This window comes from Pseudorasbora parva, chromosome 20, assembly GCF_024679245.1.
Source record: "Pseudorasbora parva isolate DD20220531a chromosome 20, ASM2467924v1, whole genome shotgun sequence".
NCBI lineage: Eukaryota > Metazoa > Chordata > Actinopteri > Cypriniformes > Gobionidae > Pseudorasbora > Pseudorasbora parva.
Window position 1 is genome coordinate 16,578,537 of NC_090191.1, and position 27,198 is coordinate 16,605,734.

At 43.9% G+C, this 27,198-nt stretch overlaps 1 protein-coding gene and 28 non-coding genes across 29 annotated transcripts; 16 read left to right on the plus strand and 13 right to left on the minus strand.

Annotated features, from left to right (window-relative positions):
- Positions 1-464: 464 nt before the first annotated feature.
- On the minus strand, positions 465-547 carry trnal-cag (transfer RNA leucine (anticodon CAG)). Its single transcript has one exon. It is a non-coding gene; the product is annotated as a tRNA-Leu (tRNA).
- A 95-nt stretch (positions 548-642) lies between these two features.
- On the plus strand, positions 643-716 carry trnam-cau (transfer RNA methionine (anticodon CAU)). Its single transcript has one exon. It is a non-coding gene; the product is annotated as a tRNA-Met (tRNA).
- A 958-nt stretch (positions 717-1,674) lies between these two features.
- Positions 1,675-1,748, plus strand: trnam-cau (transfer RNA methionine (anticodon CAU)). Its single transcript has one exon. It is a non-coding gene; the product is annotated as a tRNA-Met (tRNA).
- A 780-nt stretch (positions 1,749-2,528) lies between these two features.
- On the minus strand, positions 2,529-2,611 carry trnal-cag (transfer RNA leucine (anticodon CAG)). The gene has a single exon. It is a non-coding gene; the product is annotated as a tRNA-Leu (tRNA).
- Positions 2,612-2,706: 95 nt separating this feature from the next.
- On the plus strand, positions 2,707-2,780 carry trnam-cau (transfer RNA methionine (anticodon CAU)). The gene has a single exon. It is a non-coding gene; the product is annotated as a tRNA-Met (tRNA).
- A 782-nt stretch (positions 2,781-3,562) lies between these two features.
- Positions 3,563-3,645, minus strand: trnal-cag (transfer RNA leucine (anticodon CAG)). The gene has a single exon. It is a non-coding gene; the product is annotated as a tRNA-Leu (tRNA).
- Positions 3,646-3,740: 95 nt separating this feature from the next.
- On the plus strand, positions 3,741-3,814 carry trnam-cau (transfer RNA methionine (anticodon CAU)). Its single transcript has one exon. It is a non-coding gene; the product is annotated as a tRNA-Met (tRNA).
- Positions 3,815-4,596: 782 nt separating this feature from the next.
- Positions 4,597-4,679, minus strand: trnal-cag (transfer RNA leucine (anticodon CAG)). Its single transcript has one exon. It is a non-coding gene; the product is annotated as a tRNA-Leu (tRNA).
- A 95-nt stretch (positions 4,680-4,774) lies between these two features.
- trnam-cau (transfer RNA methionine (anticodon CAU)) lies at positions 4,775-4,848 on the plus strand. The gene has a single exon. It is a non-coding gene; the product is annotated as a tRNA-Met (tRNA).
- A 780-nt stretch (positions 4,849-5,628) lies between these two features.
- Positions 5,629-5,711, minus strand: trnal-cag (transfer RNA leucine (anticodon CAG)). The gene has a single exon. It is a non-coding gene; the product is annotated as a tRNA-Leu (tRNA).
- Positions 5,712-6,727: 1,016 nt separating this feature from the next.
- trnam-cau (transfer RNA methionine (anticodon CAU)) lies at positions 6,728-6,801 on the plus strand. Its single transcript has one exon. It is a non-coding gene; the product is annotated as a tRNA-Met (tRNA).
- Positions 6,802-7,583: 782 nt separating this feature from the next.
- trnal-cag (transfer RNA leucine (anticodon CAG)) lies at positions 7,584-7,666 on the minus strand. Its single transcript has one exon. It is a non-coding gene; the product is annotated as a tRNA-Leu (tRNA).
- A 95-nt stretch (positions 7,667-7,761) lies between these two features.
- trnam-cau (transfer RNA methionine (anticodon CAU)) lies at positions 7,762-7,835 on the plus strand. The gene has a single exon. It is a non-coding gene; the product is annotated as a tRNA-Met (tRNA).
- Positions 7,836-8,795: 960 nt separating this feature from the next.
- trnam-cau (transfer RNA methionine (anticodon CAU)) lies at positions 8,796-8,869 on the plus strand. The gene has a single exon. It is a non-coding gene; the product is annotated as a tRNA-Met (tRNA).
- Positions 8,870-9,651: 782 nt separating this feature from the next.
- Positions 9,652-9,734, minus strand: trnal-cag (transfer RNA leucine (anticodon CAG)). Its single transcript has one exon. It is a non-coding gene; the product is annotated as a tRNA-Leu (tRNA).
- A 95-nt stretch (positions 9,735-9,829) lies between these two features.
- On the plus strand, positions 9,830-9,903 carry trnam-cau (transfer RNA methionine (anticodon CAU)). Its single transcript has one exon. It is a non-coding gene; the product is annotated as a tRNA-Met (tRNA).
- A 782-nt stretch (positions 9,904-10,685) lies between these two features.
- On the minus strand, positions 10,686-10,768 carry trnal-cag (transfer RNA leucine (anticodon CAG)). The gene has a single exon. It is a non-coding gene; the product is annotated as a tRNA-Leu (tRNA).
- Positions 10,769-10,863: 95 nt separating this feature from the next.
- trnam-cau (transfer RNA methionine (anticodon CAU)) lies at positions 10,864-10,937 on the plus strand. Its single transcript has one exon. It is a non-coding gene; the product is annotated as a tRNA-Met (tRNA).
- Positions 10,938-11,719: 782 nt separating this feature from the next.
- On the minus strand, positions 11,720-11,802 carry trnal-cag (transfer RNA leucine (anticodon CAG)). The gene has a single exon. It is a non-coding gene; the product is annotated as a tRNA-Leu (tRNA).
- A 95-nt stretch (positions 11,803-11,897) lies between these two features.
- On the plus strand, positions 11,898-11,971 carry trnam-cau (transfer RNA methionine (anticodon CAU)). The gene has a single exon. It is a non-coding gene; the product is annotated as a tRNA-Met (tRNA).
- A 782-nt stretch (positions 11,972-12,753) lies between these two features.
- trnal-cag (transfer RNA leucine (anticodon CAG)) lies at positions 12,754-12,836 on the minus strand. The gene has a single exon. It is a non-coding gene; the product is annotated as a tRNA-Leu (tRNA).
- Positions 12,837-12,931: 95 nt separating this feature from the next.
- Positions 12,932-13,005, plus strand: trnam-cau (transfer RNA methionine (anticodon CAU)). Its single transcript has one exon. It is a non-coding gene; the product is annotated as a tRNA-Met (tRNA).
- A 782-nt stretch (positions 13,006-13,787) lies between these two features.
- On the minus strand, positions 13,788-13,870 carry trnal-cag (transfer RNA leucine (anticodon CAG)). The gene has a single exon. It is a non-coding gene; the product is annotated as a tRNA-Leu (tRNA).
- A 95-nt stretch (positions 13,871-13,965) lies between these two features.
- On the plus strand, positions 13,966-14,039 carry trnam-cau (transfer RNA methionine (anticodon CAU)). The gene has a single exon. It is a non-coding gene; the product is annotated as a tRNA-Met (tRNA).
- A 782-nt stretch (positions 14,040-14,821) lies between these two features.
- Positions 14,822-14,904, minus strand: trnal-cag (transfer RNA leucine (anticodon CAG)). The gene has a single exon. It is a non-coding gene; the product is annotated as a tRNA-Leu (tRNA).
- A 95-nt stretch (positions 14,905-14,999) lies between these two features.
- Positions 15,000-15,073, plus strand: trnam-cau (transfer RNA methionine (anticodon CAU)). Its single transcript has one exon. It is a non-coding gene; the product is annotated as a tRNA-Met (tRNA).
- A 1,816-nt stretch (positions 15,074-16,889) lies between these two features.
- On the minus strand, positions 16,890-16,972 carry trnal-cag (transfer RNA leucine (anticodon CAG)). The gene has a single exon. It is a non-coding gene; the product is annotated as a tRNA-Leu (tRNA).
- Positions 16,973-17,067: 95 nt separating this feature from the next.
- Positions 17,068-17,141, plus strand: trnam-cau (transfer RNA methionine (anticodon CAU)). Its single transcript has one exon. It is a non-coding gene; the product is annotated as a tRNA-Met (tRNA).
- An 831-nt stretch (positions 17,142-17,972) lies between these two features.
- LOC137049092 (uncharacterized) lies at positions 17,973-26,905 on the plus strand. The gene is made up of 12 exons (XM_067427479.1): positions 17,973-18,385; positions 18,486-18,642; positions 19,252-19,338; positions 19,548-19,700; positions 20,387-20,524; positions 21,055-21,138; positions 21,688-22,178; positions 22,294-22,621; positions 22,729-23,530; positions 23,627-23,836; positions 25,022-25,440; positions 25,736-26,905. The coding sequence occupies exons 2-12, from the start codon at positions 18,496-18,498 to the stop codon at positions 26,903-26,905; spliced, it is 4,029 nt and encodes a 1,342-aa protein (XP_067283580.1). The 5' UTR covers positions 17,973-18,385; positions 18,486-18,495.
- The last annotated feature ends 293 nt before the right edge of the window (positions 26,906-27,198 follow it).

Here is a 27,198-nt window from a genome sequence, read left to right on the forward strand (position 1 = left end):
ACATGTCATTCCAAGAGATTTCCAGGAATTCCTTGCAATGAAATTCTACTGCACCCCCAAAATTTCAGTCCATGACATCACAGTCAAACTCCAAGAATCACATTGCATCCCTCCAAAGAAACCCCAAACAAAACATGAATACCCTTTCATAAACAAGTTCTCATTCCGGTAAACATTGCAACATGGTATTCCATTGAATGCTATTCTATAAAACATGTCCAATTTCATGAAATGTCAGGACATGACATTCCCTGGAAACTGCATGGAAATTCCACAGAATCCCATACATGGCACAAAAGTGTTACTTTAAAGTTCATACGATGCCGGTGGTCAGAGGTACCGTAGTGTTCCATTGGCTCTGACATGAACTGAAATGCAGTGCTTCGTCAATATTAGTGTGTTACTGGGTCAACTTGCCAGAGGGTTAAAGACTCTACCTGGAGCCCGCAACCAAAGGTTAGGTCTGTCAGAAGTGGGATTCGAACCCACGCCTCCAGGGGAGACTGCGACCTGAACGCAGCGCCTTAGACCGCTCGGCCATCCTGACATGACAGCTCACGGTGAGCAGCGTGTTTGGAGCTGCACCGAATGGCAGATGATCCAGAAGCTAGTGCTCCACCACTCACACTGGCCACAGCACATGCCTCGTTGGCGCAGTTAGGCAGCGCGTCAGTCTCATAATCTGAAGGTCGTGAGTTCGAGCCTCACACGGGGCAGAGTGGTGCTTTTTGGCACACAAGAGCGTTTAGGCAAAAGAGCGGGTTTCTTCATACCCTTTTGTGTGATTGTCCATTCCTTCATGAGCAATGCGATTGAAATCCAGTCATTTTGTAGGGCAGATGTTGAATAAATGCAGAAATAGTATTCCTCTCATATTCACCTAAACTGGGGCAGTGTCACTACAATGTTTTGTTCAGTCTGAACATAATTCTTTCATTCTCATGACGTTTCTTGTCAGTAGTGATGTAATGTTTCGCTTGACATGCCATGAATCTCATTCCATGACATTCCATCCCACAGCCCATAAACCCATGACATGTCATTCCAAGAGATTTCCAGGAATTCCTTGCCATGAAATTCTACTGCACCCCCAAAATTTCAGTCCATGACATCACAGTCAAACTCCAAGAATCCCATTGCATCCCTCCAAAGAAACCCCAAACAAAACATGAATACCCTTTCATAAACAAGTTCTCATTCCGGTAAACATCACAACATGGTATTCCATTGAATGCTATTCTATAAAACATGTCCAATTTCATGAAATGTCAGGACGACATTCCCTGGAAACTGCATGGAAATTCCAAAGAATCCCATACATGGCACAAAAGTGTTACTTTAAAGTTCATACGATGCCGGTGGTCAGAGGTACCGTAGTGTTCCATTGGCTCTGACATGAACTGAAATGCAGTGCTTCGTCAATATTAGTGTGTTACTGGGTCAACTTGCCAGAGGGTTAAAGACTCTACCTGGAGCCCGCAACCAAAGGTTAGGTCTGTCAGAAGTGGGATTCGAACCCACGCCTCCAGGGGAGACTGCGACCTGAACGCAGCGCCTTAGACCGCTCGGCCAACCTGACATGACAGCTCACGGTGAGCAGCGTGTTTGGAGCTGCACCGAATGGCAGATGATCCAGAAGCTAGTGCTCCACCACTCACACTGGCCACAGCACATGCCTCGTTGGCGCAGTTAGGCAGCGCGTCAGTCTCATAATCTGAAGGTCGTGAGTTCGAGCCTCACACGGGGCAGAGTGGTGCTTTTTGGCACACAAGAGCGTTTAGGCAAAAGAGCGGGTTTCTTCATACCCTTTTGTGTGATTGTCCATTCCTTCATGAGCAATGCGATTGAAATCCAGTCATTTTGTAGGGCAGATGTTGAATAAATGCAGAAATAGTATTCCTCTCATATTCACCTAAACTGGGGCAGTGTCACTACAATGTTTTGTTCAGTCTGAACATAATTCTTTCATTCTCATGACGTTTCTTGTCAGTAGTTATGTAATGTTTCGCTTGACATGCCATGAATCTCATTCCATGACATTCCATCCCACAGCCCATAAACCCATGACATGTCATTCCAATAGATTTCCAGGAATTCCTTGCCATGAAATTCTACTGCACCCCCAAAATTTCAGTCCATGACATCACAGTCAAACTCCAAGAATCCCATTGCATCCCTCCAAAGAAACCCCAAACAAAACATGAATACCCTTTCATAAACAAGTTCTCATTCCGGTAAACATCACAACATGGTATTCCATTGAATGCTATTCTATAAAACATGTCCAATTTCATGAAATGTCAGGACGACATTCCCTGGAAACTGCATGGAAATTCCAAAGAATCCCATACATGGCACAAAAGTGTTACTTTAAAGTTCATACGATGCCGGTGGTCAGAGGTACCGTAGTGTTCCATTGGCTCTGACATGAACTGAAATGCAGTGCTTCGTCAATATTAGTGTGTTACTGGGTCAACTTGCCAGAGGGTTAAAGACTCTACCTGGAGCCCGCAACCAAAGGTTAGGTCTGTCAGAAGTGGGATTCGAACCCACGCCTCCAGGGGAGACTGCGACCTGAACGCAGCACCTTAGACCGCTCGGCCATCCTGACATGACAGCTCACGGTGAGCAGCGTGTTTGGAGCTGCACCGAATGGCAGATGATCCAGAAGCTAGTGCTCCACCACTCACACTGGCCACAGCACATGCCTCGTTGGCGCAGTTAGGCAGCGCGTCAGTCTCATAATCTGAAGGTCGTGAGTTCGAGCCTCACACGGGGCAGAGTGGTGCTTTTTGGCACACAAGAGCGTTTAGGCAAAAGAGCGGGTTTCTTCATACCCTTTTGTGTGATTGTCCATTCCTTCATGAGCAATGCGATTGAAATCCAGTCATTTTGTAGGGCAGATGTTGAATAAATGCAGAAATAGTATTCCTCTCATATTCACCTAAACTGGGGCAGTGTCACTACAATGTTTTGTTCAGTCTGAACATAATTCTTTCATTCTCATGACGTTTCTTGTCAGTAGTGATGTAATGTTTCGCTTGACATGCCATGAATCTCATTCCATGACATTCCATCCCACAGCCCATAAACCCATGACATGTCATTCCAAGAGATTACCAGGAATTCCTTGCCATGAAATTCTACTGCACCCCCAAAATTTCAGTCCATGACATCACAGTCAAACTCCAAGAATCCCATTGCATCCCTCCAAAGGAACCCCAAACAAAACATGAATACCCTTTCATAAACAAGTTCTCATTCCGGTAAACATCACAACATGTTATTCCATTGAATGCTATTTTATAAAACATGTCCAATTTCATGAAATGTCAGGACATGACATTCCCTGGAAACTGCATGAAAATTCCACAGAATCCCATACATGGCACAAAAGTGTTACTTTAAAGTTCATGCGATGCCGGTGGTCAGAGGTACCGTAGTGTTCCATTGGCTCTGACATGAACTGAATTGCAGTGCTTCGTCAATATTAGCGTGTTACTGGGTCAACTTGCCAGAGGGTTAAAGAGTCTACCTGGAGCCCGCAACCAAAGGTTAGGTCTGTCAGAAGTGGGATTCGAACCCACGCCTCCAGGGGAGACTGCGACCTGAACGCAGCGCCTTAGACCGCTCGGCCATCCTGACATGACAGTGCACGGTGAACAGCGTGTTTGGAGCTGCACCGAATGGCAGATGATCCAGAAGCTAGTGCTCCACCACTCACACTGGCCACAGCACATGCCTCGTTGGCGCAGTTAGGCAGCGCGTCAGTCTCATAATCTGAAGGTCGTGAGTTCGAGCCTCACACGGGGCAGAGTTGTGCTTTTTAGCACACAAGAGCGTTTAGGCAAAAGAGCGGGTTTCTTCATACCCTTTTGTGTGATTGTCCATTCCTTCATGAGCAATGCGATTGAATTCCAGTCATTTTGTAGGGCAGATGTTGAATAAATGCAGTAATAGTATTCCTCTCATATTCACCTAAAATGGGGCAGTGTCACTACAATGTTTTGTTCAGGTTGAACATAATTCTTTCATTCTCATGATGTTTCTTGTCAGTAGTGATGTAATGTTTCGCTTGACATTTCATGATTCTCATTCCATGACATTCCATCCCACAGCCCATAAACCCATGACATGTCATTCCAAGAGATTTCCAGGAATTCCTTGCAATGAAATTCTACTGCACCCCCAAAATTTCAGTCCATGACATCACAGTCAAACTCCAAGAATCCCATTGCATCCCTCCAAAGAAACCCCAAACAAAACATGAATACCCTTTCATAAACAAGTTCTCATTCCGGTAAACATTGCAACATGGTATTCCATTGAATGCTATTCTATAAAACATGTCCAATTTCATGAAATGTCAGGACATGACATTCCCTGGAAACTGCATGGAAATTCCACAGAATCCCATACATGGCACAAAAGTGTTACTTTAAAGTTCATACGATGCCGGTGGTCAGAGGTACCGTAGTGTTCCATTGGCTCTGACATGAACTGAAATGCAGTGCTTCGTCAATATTAGTGTGTTACTGGGTCAACTTGCCAGAGGGTTAAAGACTCTACCTGGAGCCCGCAACCAAAGGTTAGGTCTGTCAGAAGTGGGATTCGAACCCACGCCTCCAGGGGAGACTGCGACCTGAACGCAGCGCCTTAGACCGCTCGGCCATCCTGACATGACAGCTCACGGTGAGCAGCGTGTTTGGAGCTGCACCGAATGGCAGATGATCCAGAAGCTAGTGCTCCACCACTCACACTGGCCACAGCACATGCCTCGTTGGCGCAGTTAGGCAGCGCGTCAGTCTCATAATCTGAAGGTCGTGAGTTCGAGCCTCACACGGGGCAGAGTGGTGCTTTTTGGCACACAAGAGCGTTTAGGCAAAAGAGCGGGTTTCTTCATACCCTTTTGTGTGATTGTCCATTCCTTCATGAGCAATGCGATTGAAATCCAGTCATTTTGTAGGGCAGATGTTGAATAAATGCAGAAATAGTATTCCTCTCATATTCACCTAAACTGGGGCAGTGTCACTACAATGTTTTGTTCAGTCTGAACATAATTCTTTCATTCTCATGACGTTTCTTGTCAGTAGTGATGTAATGTTTCGCTTGACATGCCATGAATCTCATTCCATGACATTCCATCCCACAGCCCATAAACCCATGACATGTCATTCCAAGAGATTTCCAGGAATTCCTTGCCATGAAATTCTACTGCACCCCCAAAATTTCAGTCCATGACATCACAGTCAAACTCCAAGAATCCCATTGCATCCCTCCAAAGAAACCCCAAACAAAACATGAATACCCTTTCATAAACAAGTTCTCATTCCGGTAAACATCACAACATGGTATTCCATTGAATGCTATTCTATAAAACATGTCCAATTTCATGAAATGTCAGGACGACATTCCCTGGAAACTGCATGGAAATTCCAAAGAATCCCATACATGGCACAAAAGTGTTACTTTAAAGTTCATACGATGCCGGTGGTCAGAGGTACCGTAGTGTTCCATTGGCTCTGACATGAACTGAAATGCAGTGCTTCGTCAATATTAGTGTGTTACTGGGTCAACTTGCCAGAGGGTTAAAGACTCTACCTGGAGCCCGCAACCAAAGGTTAGGTCTGTCAGAAGTGGGATTCGAACCCACGCCTCCAGGGGAGACTGCGACCTGAACGCAGCGCCTTAGACCGCTCGGCCATCCTGACATGACAGCTCACGGTGAGCAGCGTGTTTGGAGCTGCACCGAATGGCAGATGATCCAGAAGCTAGTGCTCCACCACTCACACTGGCCACAGCACATGCCTCGTTGGCGCAGTTAGGCAGCGCGTCAGTCTCCATTCCTTCATGAGCAATGCGATTGAATTCCAGTCATTTTGTAGGGCAGATGTTGAATAAATGCAGTAATAGTATTCCTCTCATATTCACCTAAAATGGGGCAGTGTCACTACAATGTTTTGTTCAGTCTGAACATAATTCTTTCATTCTCATGACGTTTCTTGTCAGTAGTGATGTAATGTTTCGCTTGACATGCCATGAATCTCATTCCATGACATTCCATCCCACAGCCCATAAACCCATGACATGTCATTCAAAGAGATTTCCAGGAATTCCTTGCCATGAAATTCTACTGCACCCCCAAAATTTCAGTCCATGACATCACAGTCAAACTCCAAGAATCCCATTGCATCCCTCCAAAGAAACCCCAAACAAAACATGAATACCCTTTCATAAACAAGTTCTCATTCCGGTAAACATCACAACATGGTATTCCATTGAATGCTATTCTATAAAACATGTCCAATTTCATGAAATGTCAGGACATGACATTCCCTGGAAACTGCATGGAAATTCCACAGAATCCCATACATGGCACAAAAGTGTTACTTTAAAGTTCATACGATGCCGGTGGTCAGAGTTACCGTAGTGTTCCATTGGCTCTGACATGAACTGAAATGCAGTGCTTCGTCAATATTAGTGTGTTACTGGGTCAACTTGCCAGAGGGTTAAAGACTCTACCTGGAGCCCGCAACCAAAGGTTAGGTCTGTCAGAAGTGGGATTCGAACCAACGCCTCCAGGGGAGACTGCGACCTGAACGCAGCGCCTTAGACCGCTCGGCCATCCTGACATGACAGCTCACGGTGAGCAGCGTGTTTGGAGCTGCACCGAATGGCAGATGATCCAGAAGCTAGTGCTCCACCACTCACACTGGCCACAGCACATGCCTCGTTGGCGCAGTTAGGCAGCGCGTCAGTCTCATAATCTGAAGGTCGTGAGTTCGAGCCTCACACGGGGCAGAGTGGTGCTTTTTGGCACACAAGAGCGTTTAGGCAAAAGAGCGGGTTTCTTCATACCCTTTTGTGTGATTGTCCATTCCTTCATGAGCAATGCGATTGAAATCCAGTCATTTTGTAGGGCAGATGTTGAATAAATGCAGAAATAGTATTCCTCTCATATTCACCTAAACTGGGGCAGTGTCACTACAATGTTTTGTTCAGTCTGAACATAATTCTTTCATTCTCATGATGTTTCTTGTCAGTAGTGATGTAATGTTTCGCTTGACATTTCATGAATCTCATTCCATGACATTCCATCCCACAGCCCATAAACCCATGACATGTCATTCCAAGAGATTTCCAGGAATTCCTTGCCATGAAATTCTACTGCACCCCCAAAATTTCAGTCCATGACATCACAGTCAAACTCCAAGAATCCCATTGCATCCCTCCAAAGAAACCCCAAACAAAACATGAATACCCTTTCATAAACAAGTTCTCATTCCGGTAAACATCACAACATGGTATTCCATTGAATGCTATTCTATAAAACATGTCCAATTTCATGAAATGTCAGGACATGACATTCCCTGGAAACTGCGTGGAAATTCCACAGAATCCCATACATGGCACAAAAGTGTTACTTTAAAGTTCATACGATGCCGGTGGTCAGAGGTACCGTAGTGTTCCATTGGCTCTGACATGAACTGAAATGCAGTGCTTTGTCAATATTAGTGTGTTACTGGGTCAACTTGCCAGATGGTTAAAGACTCTACCTGGAGCCCCCAACCAAAGGTTAGGTCTGTCAGAAGTGGGATTCGAACCCACGCCTCCAGGGGAGACTGCGACCTGAACGCAGCGCCTTAGACCGCTCGGCCATCCTGACATGACAGCTCACGGTGAGCAGCGTGTTTGGAGCTGCACCGAATGGCAGATGATCCAGAAGCTAGTGCTCCACCACTCACACTGGCCACAGCACATGCCTCGTTGGCGCAGTTAGGCAGCGCGTCAGTCTCATAATCTGAAGGTCGTGAGTTCGAGCCTCACACGGGGCAGAGTGGTGCTTTTTGGCACACAAGAGCGTTTAGGCAAAAGAGCGGGTTTCTTCATACCCTTTTGTGTGATTGTCCATTCCTTCATGAGCAATGCGATTGAAATCCAGTCATTTTGTAGGGCAGATGTTGAATAAATGCAGAAATAGTATTCCTCTCATATTCACCTAAACTGGGGCAGTGTCACTACAATGTTTTGTTCAGTCTGAACATAATTCTTTCATTCTCATGACGTTTCTTGTCAGTAGTGATGTAATGTTTCGCTTGACATGCCATGAATCTCATTCCATGACATTCCATCCCACAGCCCATAAACCCATGACATGTCATTCCAAGAGATTTCCAGGAATTCCTTGCCATGAAATTCTACTGCACCCCCAAAATTTCAGTCCATGACATCACAGTCAAACTCCAAGAATCCCATTGCATCCCTCCAAAGAAACCCCAAAAAAAACATGAATAAGCTTTCATAAACAAGTTCTCATTCCGGTAAACATCACAACATGTTATTCCATTGAATGCTATTCTATAAAACATGTCCAGTTTCATGAAATGTCAGGACATGACATTCCCTGGAAACTGCATGAAAATTCCACAGAATCCCATACATGGCACAAAAGTGTTACTTTAAAGTTCATGCGATGCCGGTGGTCAGAGGTACCGTAGTGTTCCATTGGCTCTGACATGAACTGAATTGCAGTGCTTCGTCAATATTAGCGTGTTACTGGGTCAACTTGCCAGAGGGTTAAAGAGTCTACCTGGAGCCTGCAACCAAAGGTTAGGTCTGTCAGAAGTGGGATTCGAACCCACGCCTTCAGGGGAGACTGCGACCTGAACGCAGCGCCTTAGACAGCTCGGCCATCCTGACATGACAGCGCATGGTGAGCAGTGTGTTTGGAGCTGCACCGAATGGCAGATGATCCAGAAGCTAGTGCTCCACCACTCACACTGGCCACAGCACATGCCTCGTTGGCGCAGTTAGGCAGCGCGTCAGTCTCATAATCTGAAGGTCGTGAGTTCGAGCCTCACACGGGGCAGGGTTGTGCTTTTTAGCACACAAGAGCGTTTAGGCAAAAGAGCGGGTTTCTTCATACCCTTTTGTGTGATTGTCCATTCCTTCATGAGCAATGCGATTGAAATCCAGTCATTTTGTAGGGCAGATGTTGAATAAATGCAGAAATAGTATTCCTCTCATATTAACCTAAACTGGGGCAGTGTCACTACAATGTTTTGTTCAGTCTGAACATAATTCTTTCATTCTCATGACGTTTCTTGTCAGTAGTGATGTAATGTTTCGCTTGACATGCCATGAATCTCATTCCATGACATTCCATCCCACAGCCCATAAACCCATGACATGTCATTCCAAGAGATTTCCAGGAATTCCTTGCCATGAAATTCTACTGCACCCCCAAAATTTCAGTCCATGACATCACAGTCAAACTCCAAGAATCCCATTGCATCCCTCCAAAGAAACCCCAAACAAAACATGAATACCCTTTCATAAACAAGTTCTCATTCCGGTAAACATCACAACATGTTATTCCATTGAATGCTATTCTATAAAACATGTCCAATTTCATGAAATGTCAGGACATGACATTCCCTGGAAACTGCATGAAAATTCCACAGAATCCCATACATGGCACAAAAGTGTTACTTTAAAGTTCATGCGATGCCGGTGGTCAGAGGTACCGTAGTGTTCCATTGGCTCTGACATGAACTGAATTGCAGTGCTTCGTCAATATTAGCTTGTTACTGGGTCAACTTGCCAGAGGGTTAAAGAGTCTACCTGGAGCCCGCAACCAAAGGTTAGGTCTGTCAGAAGTGGGATTCGAACCCACGCCTCCAGGGGAGACTGCGACCTGAACGCAGCGCCTTAGACCGCTCGGCCATCCTGACATGACAGTGCACGGTGAACAGCGTGTTTGGAGCTGCACCGAATGGCAGATGATCCAGAAGCTAGTGCTCCACCACTCACACTGGCCACAGCACATGCCTCGTTGGCGCAGTTAGGCAGCGCGTCAGTCTCATAATCTGAAGGTCGTGAGTTCGAGCCTCACACGGGGCAGAGTTGTGCTTTTTAGAACACAAGAGCGTTTAGGCAAAAGAGCGGGTTTCTTCATACCCTTTTGTGTGATTGTCCATTCCTTCATGAGCAATGCGATTGAATTCCAGTCATTTTGTAGGGCAGATGTTGAATAAATGCAGTAATAGTATTCCTCTCATATTCACCTAAAATGGGGCAGTGTCACTACAATGTTTTGTTCAGGTTGAACATAATTCTTTCATTCTCATGATGTTTCTTGTCAGTAGTGATGTAATGTTTCGCTTGACATTTCATGATTCTCATTCCATGACATTCCATCCCACAGCCCATAAACCCATGACATGTCATTCCAAGAGATTTCCAGGAATTCCTTGCAATGAAATTCTACTGCACCCCCAAAATTTCAGTCCACGACATCACAGTCAAACTCCAAGAATCCCATTGCATCCCTCCAAAGAAACCCCAAACAAAACATGAATACCCTTTCATAAACAGGTTCTCATTCCGGTAAACATTGCAACATGGTATTCCATTGAATGCTATTCTATAAAACATGTCCAATTTCATAAAATGTCAGGACATGACATTCCCTGGAAACTGCATGGAAATTCCACAGAATCCCATACATGGCACAAAAGTGTTACTTTAAAGTTCATACGATGCCGGTGGTCAGAGGTACCGTAGTGTTCCATTGGCTCTGACATGAACTGAAATGCAGTGCTTCGTCAATATTAGTGTGTTACTGGGTCAACTTGCCAAATGGTTAAAGACTCTACCTGGAGCCCCCAACCAAAGGTTAGGTCTGTCAGAAGTGGGATTCGAACCCACGCCTCCAGGGGAGACTGCGACCTGAACGCAGCGCCTTAGACCGCTCGGCCATCCTGACATGACAGCTCACGGTGAGCAGCGTGTTTGGAGCTGCACCGAATGGCAGATGATCCAGAAGCTAGTGCTCCACCACTCACACTGGCCACAGCACATGCCTCGTTGGCGCAGTTAGGCAGCGCGTCAGTCTCATAATCTGAAGGTCGTGAGTTCGAGCCTCACACGGGGCAGAGTGGTGCTTTTTGGCACACAAGAGCGTTTAGGCAAAAGAGCGGGTTTCTTCATACCCTTTTGTGTGATTGTCCATTCCTTCATGAGCAATGCGATTGAAATCCAGTCATTTTGTAGGGCAGATGTTGAATAAATGCAGAAATAGTATTCCTCTCATATTCACCTAAACTGGGGCAGTGTCACTACAATGTTTTGTTCAGTCTGAACATAATTCTTTCATTCTCATGATGTTTCTTGTCAGTAGTGATGTAATGTTTCGCTTGACATTTCATGAATCTCATTCCATGACATTCCATCCCACAGCCCATAAACCCATGACATGTCATTCCAAGAGATTTCCAGGAATTCCTTGCCATGAAATTCTACTGCACCCCCAAAATTTCAGTCCATGACATCACAGTCAAACTCCAAGAATCCCATTGCATCCCTCCAAAGAAACCCCAAACAAAACATGAATACCCTTTCTTAAACAAGTTCTCATTCCGGTAAACATCGCAACATGGTATTCCATTGAATGCTATTCTATAAAACATGTCCAATTTCATGAAATGTCAGGACATGACATTCCCTGGAAACTGCATGGAAATTCCACAGAATCCCATACATGGCACAAAAGTGTTACTTTAAAGTTCATACGATGCCGGTGGTCAGAGGTACCGTAGTGTTCCATTGGCTCTGACATGAACTGAAATGCAGTGCTTCGTCAATATTAGTGTGTTACTGGGTCAACTTGCCAAATGGTTAAAGACTCTACCTGGAGCCCCCAACCAAAGGTTAGGTCTGTCAGAAGTGGGATTCGAACCCACGCCTCCAGGGGAGACTGCGACCTGAACGCAGCGCCTTAGACCGCTCGGCCATCCTGACATGACAGCTCACGGTGAGCAGCGTGTTTGGAGCTGCACCGAATGGCAGATGATCCAGAAGCTAGTGCTCCACCACTCACACTGGCCACAGCACATGCCTCGTTGGCGCAGTTAGGCAGCGCGTCAGTCTCATAATCTGAAGGTCGTGAGTTCGAGCCTCACACGGGGCAGAGTGGTGCTTTTTGGCACACAAGAGCGTTTAGGCAAAAGAGCGGGTTTCTTCATACCCTTTTGTGTGATTGTCCATTCCTTCATGAGCAATGCGATTGAAATCCAGTCATTTTGTAGGGCAGATGTTGAATAAATGCAGAAATAGTATTCCTCTCATATTCACCTAAACTGGGGCAGTGTCACTACAATGTTTTGTTCAGTCTGAACATAATTCTTTCATTCTCATGACGTTTCTTGTCAGTAGTGATGTAATGTTTCGCTTGACATGCCATGAATCTCATTCCATGACATTCCATCCCACAGCCCATAAACCCATGACATGTCATTCCAAGAGATTTCCAGGAATTCCTTGCCATGAAATTCTACTGCACCCCCAAAATTTCAGTCCATGACATCACAGTCAAACTCCAAGAATCCCATTGCATCCCTCCAAAGAAACCCCAAACAAAACATGAATACCCTTTCATAAACAAGTTCTCATTCCGGTAAACATCACAACATGTTATTCCATTGAATGCTATTCTATAAAACATGTCCAATTTCATGAAATGTCAGGACATGACATTCCCTGGAAACTGCATGAAAATTCCACAGAATCCCATACATGGCACAAAAGTGTTACTTTAAAGTTCATGCGATGCCGGTGGTCAGAGGTACCGTAGTGTTCCATTGGCTCTGACATGAACTGAATTGCAGTGCTTCGTCAATATTAGCGTGTTACTGGGTCAACTTGCCAGAGGGTTAAAGAGTCTACCTGGAGCCCGCAACCAAAGGTTAGGTCTGTCAGAAGTGGGATTCGAACCCACGCCTCCAGGGGAGACTGCGACCTGAACGCAGCGCCTTAGACCGCTCGGCCATCCTGACATGACAGTGCACGGTGAACAGCGTGTTTGGAGCTGCACCGAATGGCAGATGATCCAGAAGCTAGTGCTCCACCACTCACACTGGCCACAGCACATGCCTCGTTGGCGCAGTTAGGCAGCGCGTCAGTCTCATAATCTGAAGGTCGTGAGTTCGAGCCTCACACGGGGCAGAGTTGTGCTTTTTAGCACACAAGAGCGTTTAGGCAAAAGAGCGGGTTTCTTCATACCCTTTTGTGTGATTGTCCATTCCTTCATGAGCAATGCGATTGAATTCCAGTCATTTTGTAGGGCAGATGTTGAATAAATGCAGTAATAGTATTCCTCTCATATTCACCTAAAATGGGGCAGTGTCACTACAATGTTTTGTTCAGGTTGAACATAATTCTTTCATTCTCATGATGTTTCTTGTCAGTAGTGATGTAATGTTTCGCTTGACATTTCATGATTCTCATTCCATGACATTCCATCCCACAGCCCATAAACCCATGACATGTCATTCCAAGAGATTTCCAGGAATTCCTTGCAATGAAATTCTACTGCACCCCCAAAATTTCAGTCCACGACATCACAGTCAAACTCCAAGAATCCCATTGCATCCCTCCAAAGAAACCCCAAACAAAACATGAATACCCTTTCATAAACAAGTTCTCATCCCGGTAAACATTGCAACATGGTATTCCATTGAATGCTATTCTATAAAACATGTCCAATTTCATGAAATGTCAGGACATGACATTCCCTGGAAACTGCATGGAAATTCCACAGAATCCCATACATGGCACAAAAGTGTTACTTTAAAGTTCATACGATGCCGGTGGTCAGAGGTACCGTAGTGTTCCATTGGCTCTGACATGAACTGAAATGCAGTGCTTCGTCAATATTAGTGTGTTACTGGGTCAACTTGCCAGAGGGTTAAAGACTCTACCTGGAGCCCGCAACCAAAGGTTAGGTCTGTCAGAAGTGGGATTCGAACCCACGCCTCCAGGGGAGACTGCGACCTGAACGCAGCGCCTTAGACCGCACGGCCATCCTGACATGACAGCTCACGGTGAGCAGCGTGTTTGGAGCTGCACCGAATGGCAGATGATCCAGAAGCTAGTGCTTCACCACTCACACTGGCCACAGCACATGCCTCGTTGGCGCAGTTAGGCAGCGCGGCAGTCTCATAATCTGAAGGTCGTGAGTTCGAGCCTCACACGGGGCAGAGTGGTGCTTTTTGGCACACAAGAGCGTTTAGGCAAAAGAGCGGGTTTCTTCATACCCTTTTGTGTGATTGTCCATTCCTTCATGAGCAATGCGATTGAAATCCAGTCATTTTGTAGGGCAGATGTTGAATAAATGCAGTAATAGTATTCCTCTCATATTCACCTAAAATGGGGCAGTGTCACTACAATGTTTTGTTCAGTCTGAACATAATTCTTTCATTCTCATGACGTTTCTTGTCAGTAGTGATGTAATGTTTCGCTTGACATGCCATGAATCTCATTCCATGACATTCCATCCCACAGCCCATAAACCCATGACATGTCATTCCAAGAGATTTCCAGGAATTCCTTGCCATGAAATTCTACTGCACCCCCAAAATTTCAGTCCATGACATCACAGTCAAACTCCAAGAATCCCATTGCATCCCTCCAAAGAAACCCCAAACAAAACATGAATACCCTTTCATAAACAAGTTCTCATTCCGGTAAACATCACAACATGGTATTCCATTGAATGCTATTCTATAAAACATGTCCAATTTCATGAAATGTCAGGACATGACATTCCCTGGAAACTGCATGGAAATTCCACAGAATCCCATACATGGCACAAAAGTGTTACTTTAAAGTTCATACGATGCCGGTGGTCAGAGGTACCGTAGTGTTCCATTGGCTCTGACATGAACTGAAATGCAGTGCTTCGTCAATATTAGTGTGTTACTGGGTCAACTTGCCAGAGGGTTAAAGACTCTACCTGGAGCCCGCAACCAAAGGTTAGGTCTGTCAGAAGTGGGATTTGAACCCACGCCTCCAGGGGAGACTGCGACCTGAACGCAGCGCCTTAGACCGCTCGGCCATCCTGACATGACAGCTCACGGTGAGCAGCGTGTTTGGAGCTGCACCGAATGGCAGATGATCCAGAAGCTAGTGCTCCACCACTCACACTGGCCACAGCACATGCCTTGTTGGCGCAGTTAGGCAGCGTGTCAGTCTCATAATCTGAAGGTCGTGAGTTCGAGCCTCACACGGGGCAGAGTGGTGCTTTTTGGCACACAAGAGCGTTTAGGCAAAAGAGCGGGTTTCTTCATACCCTTTTGTGTGATTGTCCATTCCTTCATGAGCAATGCGATTGAAATCCAGTCATTTTGTAGGGCAGATGTTGAATAAATGCAGAAATAGTATTCCTCTCATATTAACCTAAACTGGGGCAGTGTCACTACAATGTTTTGTTCAGTCTGAACATAATTCTTTCATTCTCATGACGTTTCTTGTCAGTAGTGATGTAATGTTTCGCTTGACATGCCATGAATCTCATTCCATGACATTCCATCCCACAGCCCATAAACCCATGACATGTCATTCCAAGAGATTTCCAGGAATTCCTTGCCATGAAATTCTACTGCACCCCCAAAATTTCAGTCCATGACATCACAGTCAAACTCCAAGAATCCCATTGCATCCCTCCAAAGAAACCCCAAACAAAACATGAATACCCTTTCATAAACAAGTTCTCATCCCGGTAAACATCACAACATGTTATTCCATTGAATGCTATTCTATAAAACATGTCCAATTTCATGAAATGTCAGGACATGACATTCCCTGGAAACTGCATGAAAATTCCACAGAATCCCATACATGGCACAAAAGTGTTACTTTAAAGTTCATGCGATGCCGGTGGTCAGAGGTACCGTAGTGTTCCATTGGCTCTGACATGAACTGAATTGCAGTGCTTCGTCAATATTAGCGTGTTACTGGGTCAACTTGCCAGAGGGTTAAAGAGTCTACCTGGAGCCCGCAACCAAAGGTCAGGTCTGTCAGAAGTGGGATTTGAACCCACGCCTCCAGGGGAGACTGCGACCTGAACGCAGCGAAATAGACCGCTCGGCCATCCTGACATGACAGCGCACGGTGAGCAGCGTGTTTGGAGCTGCACCGAATGGCAGATGATCCAGAAGCTAGTGCTCCACCACTCACACTGGCCACAGCACATGCCTCGTTGGCGCAGTTAGGCAGCGCGTCAGTCTCATTATCTGAAGGTCGTGATTTCGAGCCTCACGCGGGGCAGAGTGGTGCTTTTTGGCACACAAGAGCGTTTAGGCAAAAGAGCGGGTTTCTTCATACCCTTTTGTGTGATTGTCCATTCCTTCATGAGCAATGGGATTGAAATCCAGTCATTTTGTAGGGCAGATGTTTAATAAATGCAGAAATAGTATTCCTCTCATATTAACCTAAACTGGGGCAGTGTCACTACAATGTTTTGTTCAGTCTGAACATAATTCTTTCATTCTCATGACGTTTCTTGTCAGTAGTGATGTAATGTTTCGCTTGACATGCCATGAATCTCATTCCATGACATTCCATCCCACAGCCCATAAACCCATGACATGTCATTCCAAGAGATTTCCAGGAATTCCTTGCCATGAAATTCTACTGCACCCCCAAAATTTCAGTCCATGACATCACAGTCAAACTCCAAGAATCCCATTGCATCCCTCCAAAGAAACCCCAAACAAAACATGAATACCCTTTCATAAACAAGTTCTCATTCCGGTAAACATCACAACATGTTATTCCATTGAATGCTATTCTATAAAACATGTCCAATTTCATGAAATGTCAGGACATGACATTCCCTGGAAACTGCATGAAAATTCCACAGAATCCCATACATGGCACAAAAGTGTTACTTTAAAGTTCATGCGATGCCGGTGGTCAGAGGTACCGTAGTGTTCCATTGGCTCTGACATGAACTGAATTGCAGTGCTTCGTCAATATTAGCGTGTTACTGGGTCAACTTGCCAGAGGGTTAAAGAGTCTACCTGGAGCCCGCAACCAAAGGTCAGGTCTGTCAGAAGTGGGATTCGAACCCACGCCTCGAGGGGAGACTGCGACCTGAACGCAGCGCCTTAGACCGCTCGGCCATCCTGACATGACAGTGCACGGTGAGCAGCGTGTTTGGAGCTGCACCGAATGGCAGATGATCCAGAAGCTAGTGCTCCACCACTCACACTGGCCACAGCACATGCCTCGTTGGCGCAGTTAGGCAGCGCGTCAGTCTCATAATCTGAAGGTCGTGAGTTCCAGCCTCACACGGGGCAGGGTTGTGCTTTTTAGCACACAAGAGCGTTTAGGCAAAAGAGCGGGTTTCTTCATACCCTTTTGTGTGATTGTCCATTCCTTCATGAGCAATGCGATTGAATTCCAGTCATTTTGTAGGGCAGATGTTGAATAAATGCAGTAATAGTATTCCTCTCATATTCACCTAAAATGGGGCAGTGTCACTACAATGTTTTGTTCAGTCTGAACATAATTCTTTCATTCTCATGACGTTTCTTGTCAGTAGTGATGTAATGTTTCGGTTGACATGCCATGAATCTCATTCCATGACATTCCATCCCACAGCCCATAAACCCATGACATGTCATTCCAAGAGATTTCCAGGAATTCCTTGCCATGAAATTCTACTGCACCCCCAAAATTTCAGTCCATGACATCACAGTCAAACTCCAAGAATCCCATTGCATCCCTCCAATGAAACCCCAAACAAAACATGAATACCCTTTCATAAACAAGTTCTCATTCCGGTAAACATCACAACATGGTATTCCATTGAATGCTATTCTATAAAACATGTCCAATTTCATGAAATGTCAGGACATGACATTCCCTGGAAACTGCATTTAAATTCCACAGAATCCCATACATGGCACAAAAGTGTTACTTTAAAGTTCATACGATGCCGGTGGTCAGAGGTACCGTAGTGTTCCATTGGCTCTGACATGAACTGAAATGCAGTGCTTCGTCAATATTAGTGTGTTACTGGGTCAACTTGCCAGAGGGTTAAAGACTCTACCTGGAGCCCGCAACCAAAGGTTAGGTCTGTCAGAAGTGGGATTCGAACCCAAGCCTCCAGGGGAGACTGCGACCTGAACGCCAGCTGCCGAAGGATAGTCCGACAATTTGAGGGAAATGTTGAAGAATGTTCAACTCCACAGCCAATCACGGCGAAGCACTATAACATTTGCAACCAATCAGAAAGCGCCATTCTTAACATTTTCTTGACATTTTCGACATTTGACCAATCAGAGTTCAAGGAAATGTTGTGAGCGTGTTTACGCTTGTCACCGCTAGTTGGTGTCAGGAGGCTAGTCAAGCTGTCAATCAAGTTTCCGAGCTGAGCCGAAGGTGGCACGAAGTAATGACAAAGTTCTCGGGGGGCGTGTCAGAGTTCAAAAAAAGTTCAGTAGAGGAGCATCACTGGCACGGAGGTCAGCATCATTTTTACGGAGATCAGGTCATCGGATAAAGTATATTTTTTATACAAAAAATACACCGCGAACAGGTAAGAAACCAAATTACACATTTGAATATGTTGTGTTGAGTTTATTTTGTAAAGAAACAATTTTATTAAGGGTAGTTTTGTCCAAAACGATTTAACCTAGGTCAAAAAAAATGTCTGGAAAAAAATCCCATAAAGCCATGTCGGAAAATGAATGGATAATTCGTCTAAAAAAGTTTGCCAGCACAGGAGTTTGGCCATCAACTGAGGGTAACAGGCCAGCTCCTCGACAGAAAAAGTGGTATGAGATGTATCAAAGGGTGAGTGTGTGCTTAGTTTTTGTGACCTTTTCATGAAATAAACGACTTAAGTGTTTGTTGACTTGCATAATTGAACATTAGAATCGTTTGTTTAATGTATTTGCATAACAGAGCAACAACTTAGAGTTCAGTACAAACATGTACCTGATCTCATTCATTAGAACAATGCACTGTTACTTATGGTTTACACTAATGTAAACCAGGTATCAATATTATTTATTTATATATATATATATATATATGTAAATAATGTTGCAGGTATTTGAGATTTATTTCATACTATAAAAAAAATACATGGAAGACTTTTTTGGTCTGGGAGGAGATTTGGAGATTTGAGAGAGAGGGGGCAGGGATGTTGGGGGATGGTTTGAAGGTGTGAAATTAAATGTTCCTCTCTTGTACCTCTCTTGTTCTTTTAATGGGGGAAACAAACTCATTCACTTTTTCTCTAATTTTACATTTTTGTGTCTCCCCTTCAAAGAACATATGACAAAAAATAATTTATATGAAAATAAATATGACACTTCCTGGAAAATGACAGTAAATCAATTTGCCATTCCAGTTTAGTTAGAAATGCATGTATTGTGTATTACATGTCAATTTTTACAGATTGAAAAATGTCCGATGCAGTCTCGCGGCCAGACAACTTTACTTGGAGCAGTCCCAAAGTGCATGTGTGGTTTTCACACTCAAAAGGTAACAATGTGAAGATGTTGCAAGTATTTATTTATTTATTTTTTAATTTATTTTTATTATATATATATATATATATATATATATATATATATATATATATATATATATATATATATATATATATATATATATATATACAGTATTAATTTACTAAACATTTTTCATCATTAAAAAATTATTGTATGTATTTTTGTGGTTGTCTTAAACAGGCCACTGTCTCTACTGGACCAGCACCAAGGGTTGTGGAACAACAGCCTTCCGCTACTGGGCCAGCACAGCAGAGTCAGCCTCAGCCTCAGCCTCGGCTCCAGCCCAAGACTACTCCATCTGTGACATCTAGGATTATACCAAGTTTGTCAAGGGTAATAAAAATTTTCAAAATTTTACGTTTTAAAGTATAACAGTTAAGTTGAAATATAATGAAGTACAGAAAGTAAAAAGCTGAGTTTTGGCTGGTATGTTTTTCACACCTACCAGCATATAAAAACAAATTAGAGTCACAAACAGCTTGCATGTCATTCATGTATAACAGAAATAAAAGGGGGCCTAAGACACTTCTCTGTGGAACTCTATTATTAATAATTGTTTCCTCAGAGATTGTCCCATTAATTTCTCTGGTAACATTCCACTTATGCACCATTAATTATACACATATTATAAATTCAGCCATTTAGCATCTACTTTGTGGCCATTACAAGTGTAATAACCAATTAAGAGGTTCATCTAGGTTGCTCTCTTAACCAAGAGGGTGGTAATACACACACAAAAAAATTACTTTTATACCATTGTCCAGCTTTTTCTCAGTTATTCAGCAAACATACAGCATGAACCACTTAAGGGACACCATTTTACAGAAAACAGTATGCATATTGTATTTAACTATACAGCAAGAAAGCAGTTCCTTTAATTAACACAATAAAATATAGGAACAATAGATTTTTTTTCTCATTTGCCAAATATGTCATTATATATTTGTTGCAGCAATTATATAATTTAATGTATAATTTAAATTTAATCTTTTCATTGAAATTGTTTTTCCCTATTTTAGTTTACCAAGCCAAGATTTGGTGGGTCCCACATTGCTGCAGCAAAGCCCAATCTAAGTATGGCTAGGAAACCATCTCAGGTTGTTGACCAGCCCAGCCCAGCAGTGTCCGGTGATCCTATAACAAGCACCACTGTCTCTGTAAGTACTGGCATAATCCACATTGCATTCTATAAAGACACACTCCAATCCTGTGCACTTTTTAGAAACATATTTTGTATTTCAGGAAATCTCAACGTAATGAACAATACTATATTTCAATTATCATATAGTGTCAATGCGGGCAGATTGGTAATATAGTTGAATATTAAGTGTCCCTAACTGAACAAGCCAAAAGCCAAAGGCGACTACAGTACACTACTGTTTAAAAGTTGGTGAGGGGTTTTTAAAGAAATTGATACTTTTATTCAAGAAGATGCATTAAATACATTTGAAAATAGATTCAAATAAGCAGCGATTTTAAAATGCAATAATATGTCCCAGTATTACTGTTTTTGACTATATTAATCTTCAATATTCTTTTTTTTTAAATACGATTATAGTATTGTATAATTTCATCTAGGATGAGTTAAAATTATCGGACAGTTATGTTTGACTGTTTCTCTTGTTATTTATACAACATCTATTATATTTCACTTATATTTCACATCATATTTATTATAATTGTACAGACACAAGACCCTGGAGTTCCAGCCTCTGTCCCCAGAACCACTGCAGATGTGACCAGTCCTACAGAGTCGTGCAGTATTGTCTCTGTAAGTAATTTAAAAATTCTATTGGTCTATAAAAGTCATTGAATTGGCATATTAACTGTAACTTAACACAAAGTAGCGTTAGCAGCTGACACAGTTTAAAAATTTTTTTGGAACATATGTATAAATTTTTTTCTATTAATGTACGGTAAAGTAAGTAGTTGACATCCACTCCAGTAGCTTCCTAAAACACTTTCAAGCTGAATAAACAATAACCAAGTAAACTCATAATGTTAGGACTTGGCTCCCCAAAGGATCAACTTGATATTAAATTTAAAGAAATATTTACATTATTATTTACATAATCAGATGTTTAAAATATTTTAAATAAAGAGATGTTGTTTGTAAAATTACAGAGGATAATCTTTCCTGGCTTTAAGAATATTCATTTCTTTTTGGATGACAGTAGTGATTAATACAAAATTATATTTTATTTTAAAGTTTTGATGTAGCAATAATCACTGTTTTATGTGAGGGTAGTTTTGGAAAAATAAAGTGCTTATTGAACAAATGACCTTGCTAAACTAAATGTTTGGTATTTTTCTTTCACAGACTGCTCCTTCTGGAGCATTGCTGCAAGCTCCATCTGGAGTTCGACTGCATCGTTTGTGGTCGGAGACCTTGCCACAGGAAGATCACAGGTGGATTGCCAGCAGACTTTTTAAATCGGGACCCAAGGGGAAACCAGAGCTTCGTGAAAACCTACAGCTCTGGTATTACCCACCACAGCCAGCACTTACATACAATCAGGCTCCAGCTCCAGACAGATTTTTTTGCCATGCTCTGTTGCTGTGGATGCCATACAAGCTGTGGAGGGTCAAGGTTCTCTGTCCCAATCCTGCCTGTGGACAGCACCAGCTGACAGGAGGTGGTCTGCACAAAAGGGCACGGCAGGTTCTGGACATCGACAGGATGTACAACATGGTCACAGAAACCCTCATCTGTGCCAAGTGTAAAGCCTCGCATGTGTCTTGGAGTCAGACTGTCCTTCAACAGTTGGATCTGGGCCATCGATCTGAGTTTCGGGTCATCCTCACACGGAAGTGAGTACACTTTCATTCCACATCCAGTTGATAGTCCATCATCACATTTATTAGCAAATACTTTACAAAACAAATATGTAAAATATATAAATGTGTGGATTTTGCTTTTCCTAAGGTATGCCTGTGATATGAGGGTCATTCGGCTTCTCCGTGAACGTGGCCTTGGCAACAGTCCCACCCGGGTCATAAAACAACTGCGAGAGAACCACAGCGAGGAGTGGCTCCAGCGGCTGGCCCGGTACACCACGCAATGTGTGGACTTCCTCAATGGACCCGGGGTGTTGCCAGTAAAATTTCAGGAACCCCCAGAGCCTACAGTGGTGCCAAGCTGTAAGTGGCTGCTTACAGTCTACAGCCAAGACATCCTGACAAGGCTGGATGAAATCCATGCAAGGATTACATCCACCTATGGCTCTATCTTGAAGATGGATTCCACTAAAAAGGTTAGTGGTGGATTTTTGTTAATTTATGTTGTTTTTTATTATATCAAAGCATGGCAGTCTGCAGTTTCATTACATTTACAGCATGCTTCATATCATGTATATTACAGATCACCAAGAAGCTGGCTGGGACGGCAAGAGGAACGGGACTCTGGCTTACCTCTGTTGGCAACGAGTTTGGTCAGGTGCTCATAAGTGTGCTTACAGCCCAGGAAGGAGCAGGACTGGACATTATGGTGGATGGTCTGGTGAAACGGTACCAGAAGGCTGGTGTGGACCCACCTGCTGTATTGTACGTGGACTGTGGCTGTTGCACTGAGGTGGGCGAGACCAAGCTCAAAACTAGATTCAGAGGTTGGCCAGATCTCCTGATACGCTTGGACATCTGGCATTTTATGCGCAGGATTGCCTTGGGGTGTACAACTGATGCCCATCAACTGTATCCCATCTTCATGTCACGGCTGTCAGCATGCATTTTTGAGTGGGATGCGGCTGATGTTTCTGAGCTTCGCGTGGCAAAGAGAGAGCAGCTGATATCCCAGGGTTGGCCTGCGCTGACAGATGAAGATGTCCACAAGCATCTCACCAGGGGAGAGCTGGCCCTTCATTGCCGGAGGAGGACCCATGGAGAGGAGACTACCATCCTTCTCCTTGAGCGACTGCTTACAGAGCTCCTGAGCAGCAGGGGCAATGACTCCCTGGGTGTTCCTCTCCTGGACAGAGAAAGGATGGAGCACATCTGGAATGTCCAGAAGAAGCATGTTAAATGCATTCAAGATCCCCCTGGTGTTGTGCTCTATACAGAGACGGGGAGCTTAACCAAGGGAGGCATGCTTCTGAAGACATACAGATGTGCAAGGGGCTCTACTTCTCTCGAGTCCTTTCATTTACATCTGAACCGGTTCATCCCAGGTATGTCTTTGTCACATACAATGTGCATGTGTAAAGAAAGCTCATTAAGTGTCTGTGTTTCTTAAAAACCCGCCATATGCTTGTGTCTATTTACAGGAACCAGTGCGAACAGTCTGAACTTTCAGATTTATCTGCTGGAGGGTCTACACCGGTGGAACCAGGACCGGGAGGCTGCTTCCCTGTCAATGGAGCCATCAGCTTTGCGTAGTTACACAGGAGAACTTGTTCACTGTGTAAACACCAACTACGAAAAGCTGTTTGGCAGGAAAGTGGTCCCCACATTTTGTTCCCCTGCACGTTACACCGGTGAGAGAATTTGTTATTGTTCATGATTTTGCAATTTCTGTGTAATCTCAGTCAATATATTAGATATAACTCTATAGTCTACCGTATCATATTTCTTATGCAAATTTCTAAAGGCCTGTTAGTCCACTGACAGCAAGTTTGCTGAACCCAAGTTCAGTTTAATCAAAATATCCAAAACATTAAAAAAAACTTGGCAATACAAGAAACTGACGTTGACTTGACGTTGGCTAAACAAAACTCTCCAACAGCACGGCAGTTCAAAACGTTACATTCAATGCTAGACAAAGACTGAGGGCTAGAGATAAGGGCTAGACATAAGGGCTAGACATAAGGGCTAGACACAAGGGCTAGACACAAGGGCTAGACACAAGGGCTAGAGAAGGGCTAGACACAAGGGCTAGAGAAGGGCTAGACACAAGGGCTAGAGATAAGGGCTAGACATAAGGGCTAGACACAAGGGCTAGACACAAGGGTTAGACACAAGGGCTAGACACAAGGGCTAGACACAAGGGCTAGACACAAGGGCTAGAGAAGGGCTAGACACAAGGGCTAGAGATAAGGGCTAGACATAAGGGCTAGACACAAGGGCTAGACACAAGGGCTAGACACAAGGGCTAGACACAAGGGCTAGAGAAGGGCTAGACACAAGGGCTAGAGAAGGGCTAGACACAAGGGCTAGAGATAAGGGCTAGACATAAGGGCTAGAGAAGGGCTAGACACAAGGGCTAGACACAAGGGCTAGACACAAGGGCTAGACACAAGGGCTAGAGAAGGGCTAGACACAAGGGCTAGAGAAGGGCTAGACACAAGGGCTAGACACAAGGGCTAGACACAAGGGCTAGAGAAGGGCTAGACACAAGGGCTAGACACAAGGGCTAACCCTAACCCATTCTAGACAAAGACTAATGGCAAACATGAGGGCTTAAGTGCAGAGTAAAAATCATGTTACATGTAAATATCAAATATGATCAGGCTTTTGAGGAAAATGTATTTGTACGTCTCTCAATCATCACTGTATTGCATTATGTTTTGCCATCCACAATTAAAGGTTTTGCGCCTCTGAATAAAAAAATGTTATCAGCTCTATTCTTACAATATCACACTATATGAGCTACTACAAAAGCCTAATTTATCAAATATCATACACAACATTTAATTTCTGCTTGTTTATTGTGTTTGTTTCAGGTGAGCTCATTGGAGTGCAGTACCTGTTCCAGCAGACTGGCCAGTCACTGCAGGACATGAATCCAGACTCTGAGCAGACCGCAGAGCTCATTGAGGACCTCAGTGTGGAGGAGCGAGATGAAGATGAGGGCTTCTGTGACATCAGCGAGGATCACACCATTACTGATCCGGAAGCTGTTCTGTCACCATCCTCCACACTCACACTGGGTTCTCCCACCCTGGTCACCAGCAGTGACATATCTGCACTGGGCTCCACATCCCCTTCACTGCTCCCTGACCCCACACATGGCCTCACACAGTCTCATTCATCAGCTGGACCTTCAGGGACTGCTGTCTCTCCTTTCCCCTCAGAGCCAGAGGATGCTGGTCAGGATGATGACGACGACGATGATGATGATGATGATGATGATGGAGAGATGGTAAATACCACTCCTTTGTATTTCTTTCAAATCAAGTATAATATTTCAAACAGTGATGAATTAACATCCATTGCTTTAAATCCAGACTTTCTACATATTCTAAATGTAAACGTAAAGCCTAAAGTCATAAGTAAGCAGGAAATATGCATCAAGTCAGATTTATTTCTATAGTGCTTTGATCTATACATATTGGGTCAAAAGAGCTTTTTTGTGATAAACAGGAAAATAACAGAATTTTGCATCAAATAGATGTCATGTAGTAATTTCTTTGTTTGTGTGTTTGTATTTTTAATAGGCTGTTGACTACCAAAATGTCCCGGGTTATCAGCATGTGGACAGGCTGGCAGAATATCTGGTGGAACTCCGGGGTCACACAACCCTCAGCCTGACCAACCAGGAAGCCAACACAATAATTGCTCTTTGGCAGAACCTGGATGACCAGGACAAGAAAGGGGTGGTGAAAGCAGCTCGTTACCAAAAGAGACTGCTGAGTGGACGCTTCAGAGTCCCAAAGAGGCCCACTCAGAACCCAGGGGTAGAGAGCACCATCAGATGTGTGCTGGGTGCAAGTGGCATAGCTGCTCAGTGGCCTGACTGTTGCCGTCTGGTGGAGACCATCTTCATCAGACTTTGCAATGCTCACCCAAGCCCCAAAAGAAAAGGCAAAGGAGCCCTGTCGAGATGGTCTCTGATCCTGCAAGACTATCGCAGGATAAGGCAGCTTGTACTGGGCAACGGCTTGGTGATGGGAGGGACGTCAATCCAGCTGGTGGAGGTTAACCAGAACACCCTGATTCAGTGGTACAACAACAGACAGAAAAAGCAGGAACTGTCTGTGCTGCTTCAGGGTATTCAGTTGCCTCAGCCCCTCCATGTTGCTCAGGAGCCTCTCCAGGTTGCTAAACGCTTACGGACTGAGCCAGAACAACCAGGGGAACAGCACCAGTTTAAGCTGCCAGAGAGCACAGCAGGTCAGGCAAAGCAGAGGCAGACTTCTGTTGGGCGACCCCCTCTCAGACCCAAGGCACCAGCGCAGAGCCAGATGTTGGTGACACCATCAGCCCCTGGATCATCACTGCAGATGGTACCAAATATTATGATACCAGCAGCACCAGGGTTCCACGGTGTGCCAGTGTTTCAGGTGCCAATGTACCAGGGAGTCCAAATGGTCCAGGGAATCCCAATGGTCCAAGGTGTTCAAATGGTACAAGGAATGCCAATGATGCAGCCACTGTTACAGCCTACAGTGGTGCGGGGAACCAGCTCACAGCCTGCTACACCAGAAACCATGCCTAAGAGACCCTACAGGAGAACTGTAGAGGCAAACACGTGCAAAAAATGTGGGCAATACAAAACCAGTGCAACGGGACATAGCCAGTACAGGGGCAGGGTGTATTGCCCACAGACTGAGACAGTTTGCAAGGAGGTGTGGTTAGAGGAAATGTGGCGAAACATTTCTAAATAATTTATCTTTTTTTTAATATGTATATATATATATATATATATATATATATATATTATTGTATATAGCGTGAAATATTTTTAAACTTTATTTAACATTTTATTTCTTGTTTTTGAAAACCTATTTATTGATTTTTACAATTGTACATTTAATATTTTAAAGTTGTTATTTAACATTTTATTTACCTTTTATGTTTGAAAATTTGTTTAACATTTTATTTTATTTAACATTCATTACTGTTCTGTTTGCATAATTGCAAAATAAAAACAAATTGGCAAAGTGATTGCATTTTGACT

Coding starts and splice junctions, on each gene's coding strand:
- LOC137049092 (XM_067427479.1), top strand. CDS start 18,496: ATGTCTGGAAAAAAATCCCATAAAGCCATGTCGGAAAATGAATGGATA. Junction 19,701..20,386: donor TTATACCAAGTTTGTCAAGG/GTAATAAAAATT, acceptor TCCCTATTTTAG/TTTACCAAGCCAAGATTTGG. Junction 22,179..22,293: donor CGGGTCATCCTCACACGGAA/GTGAGTACACTT, acceptor GCTTTTCCTAAG/GTATGCCTGTGATATGAGGG.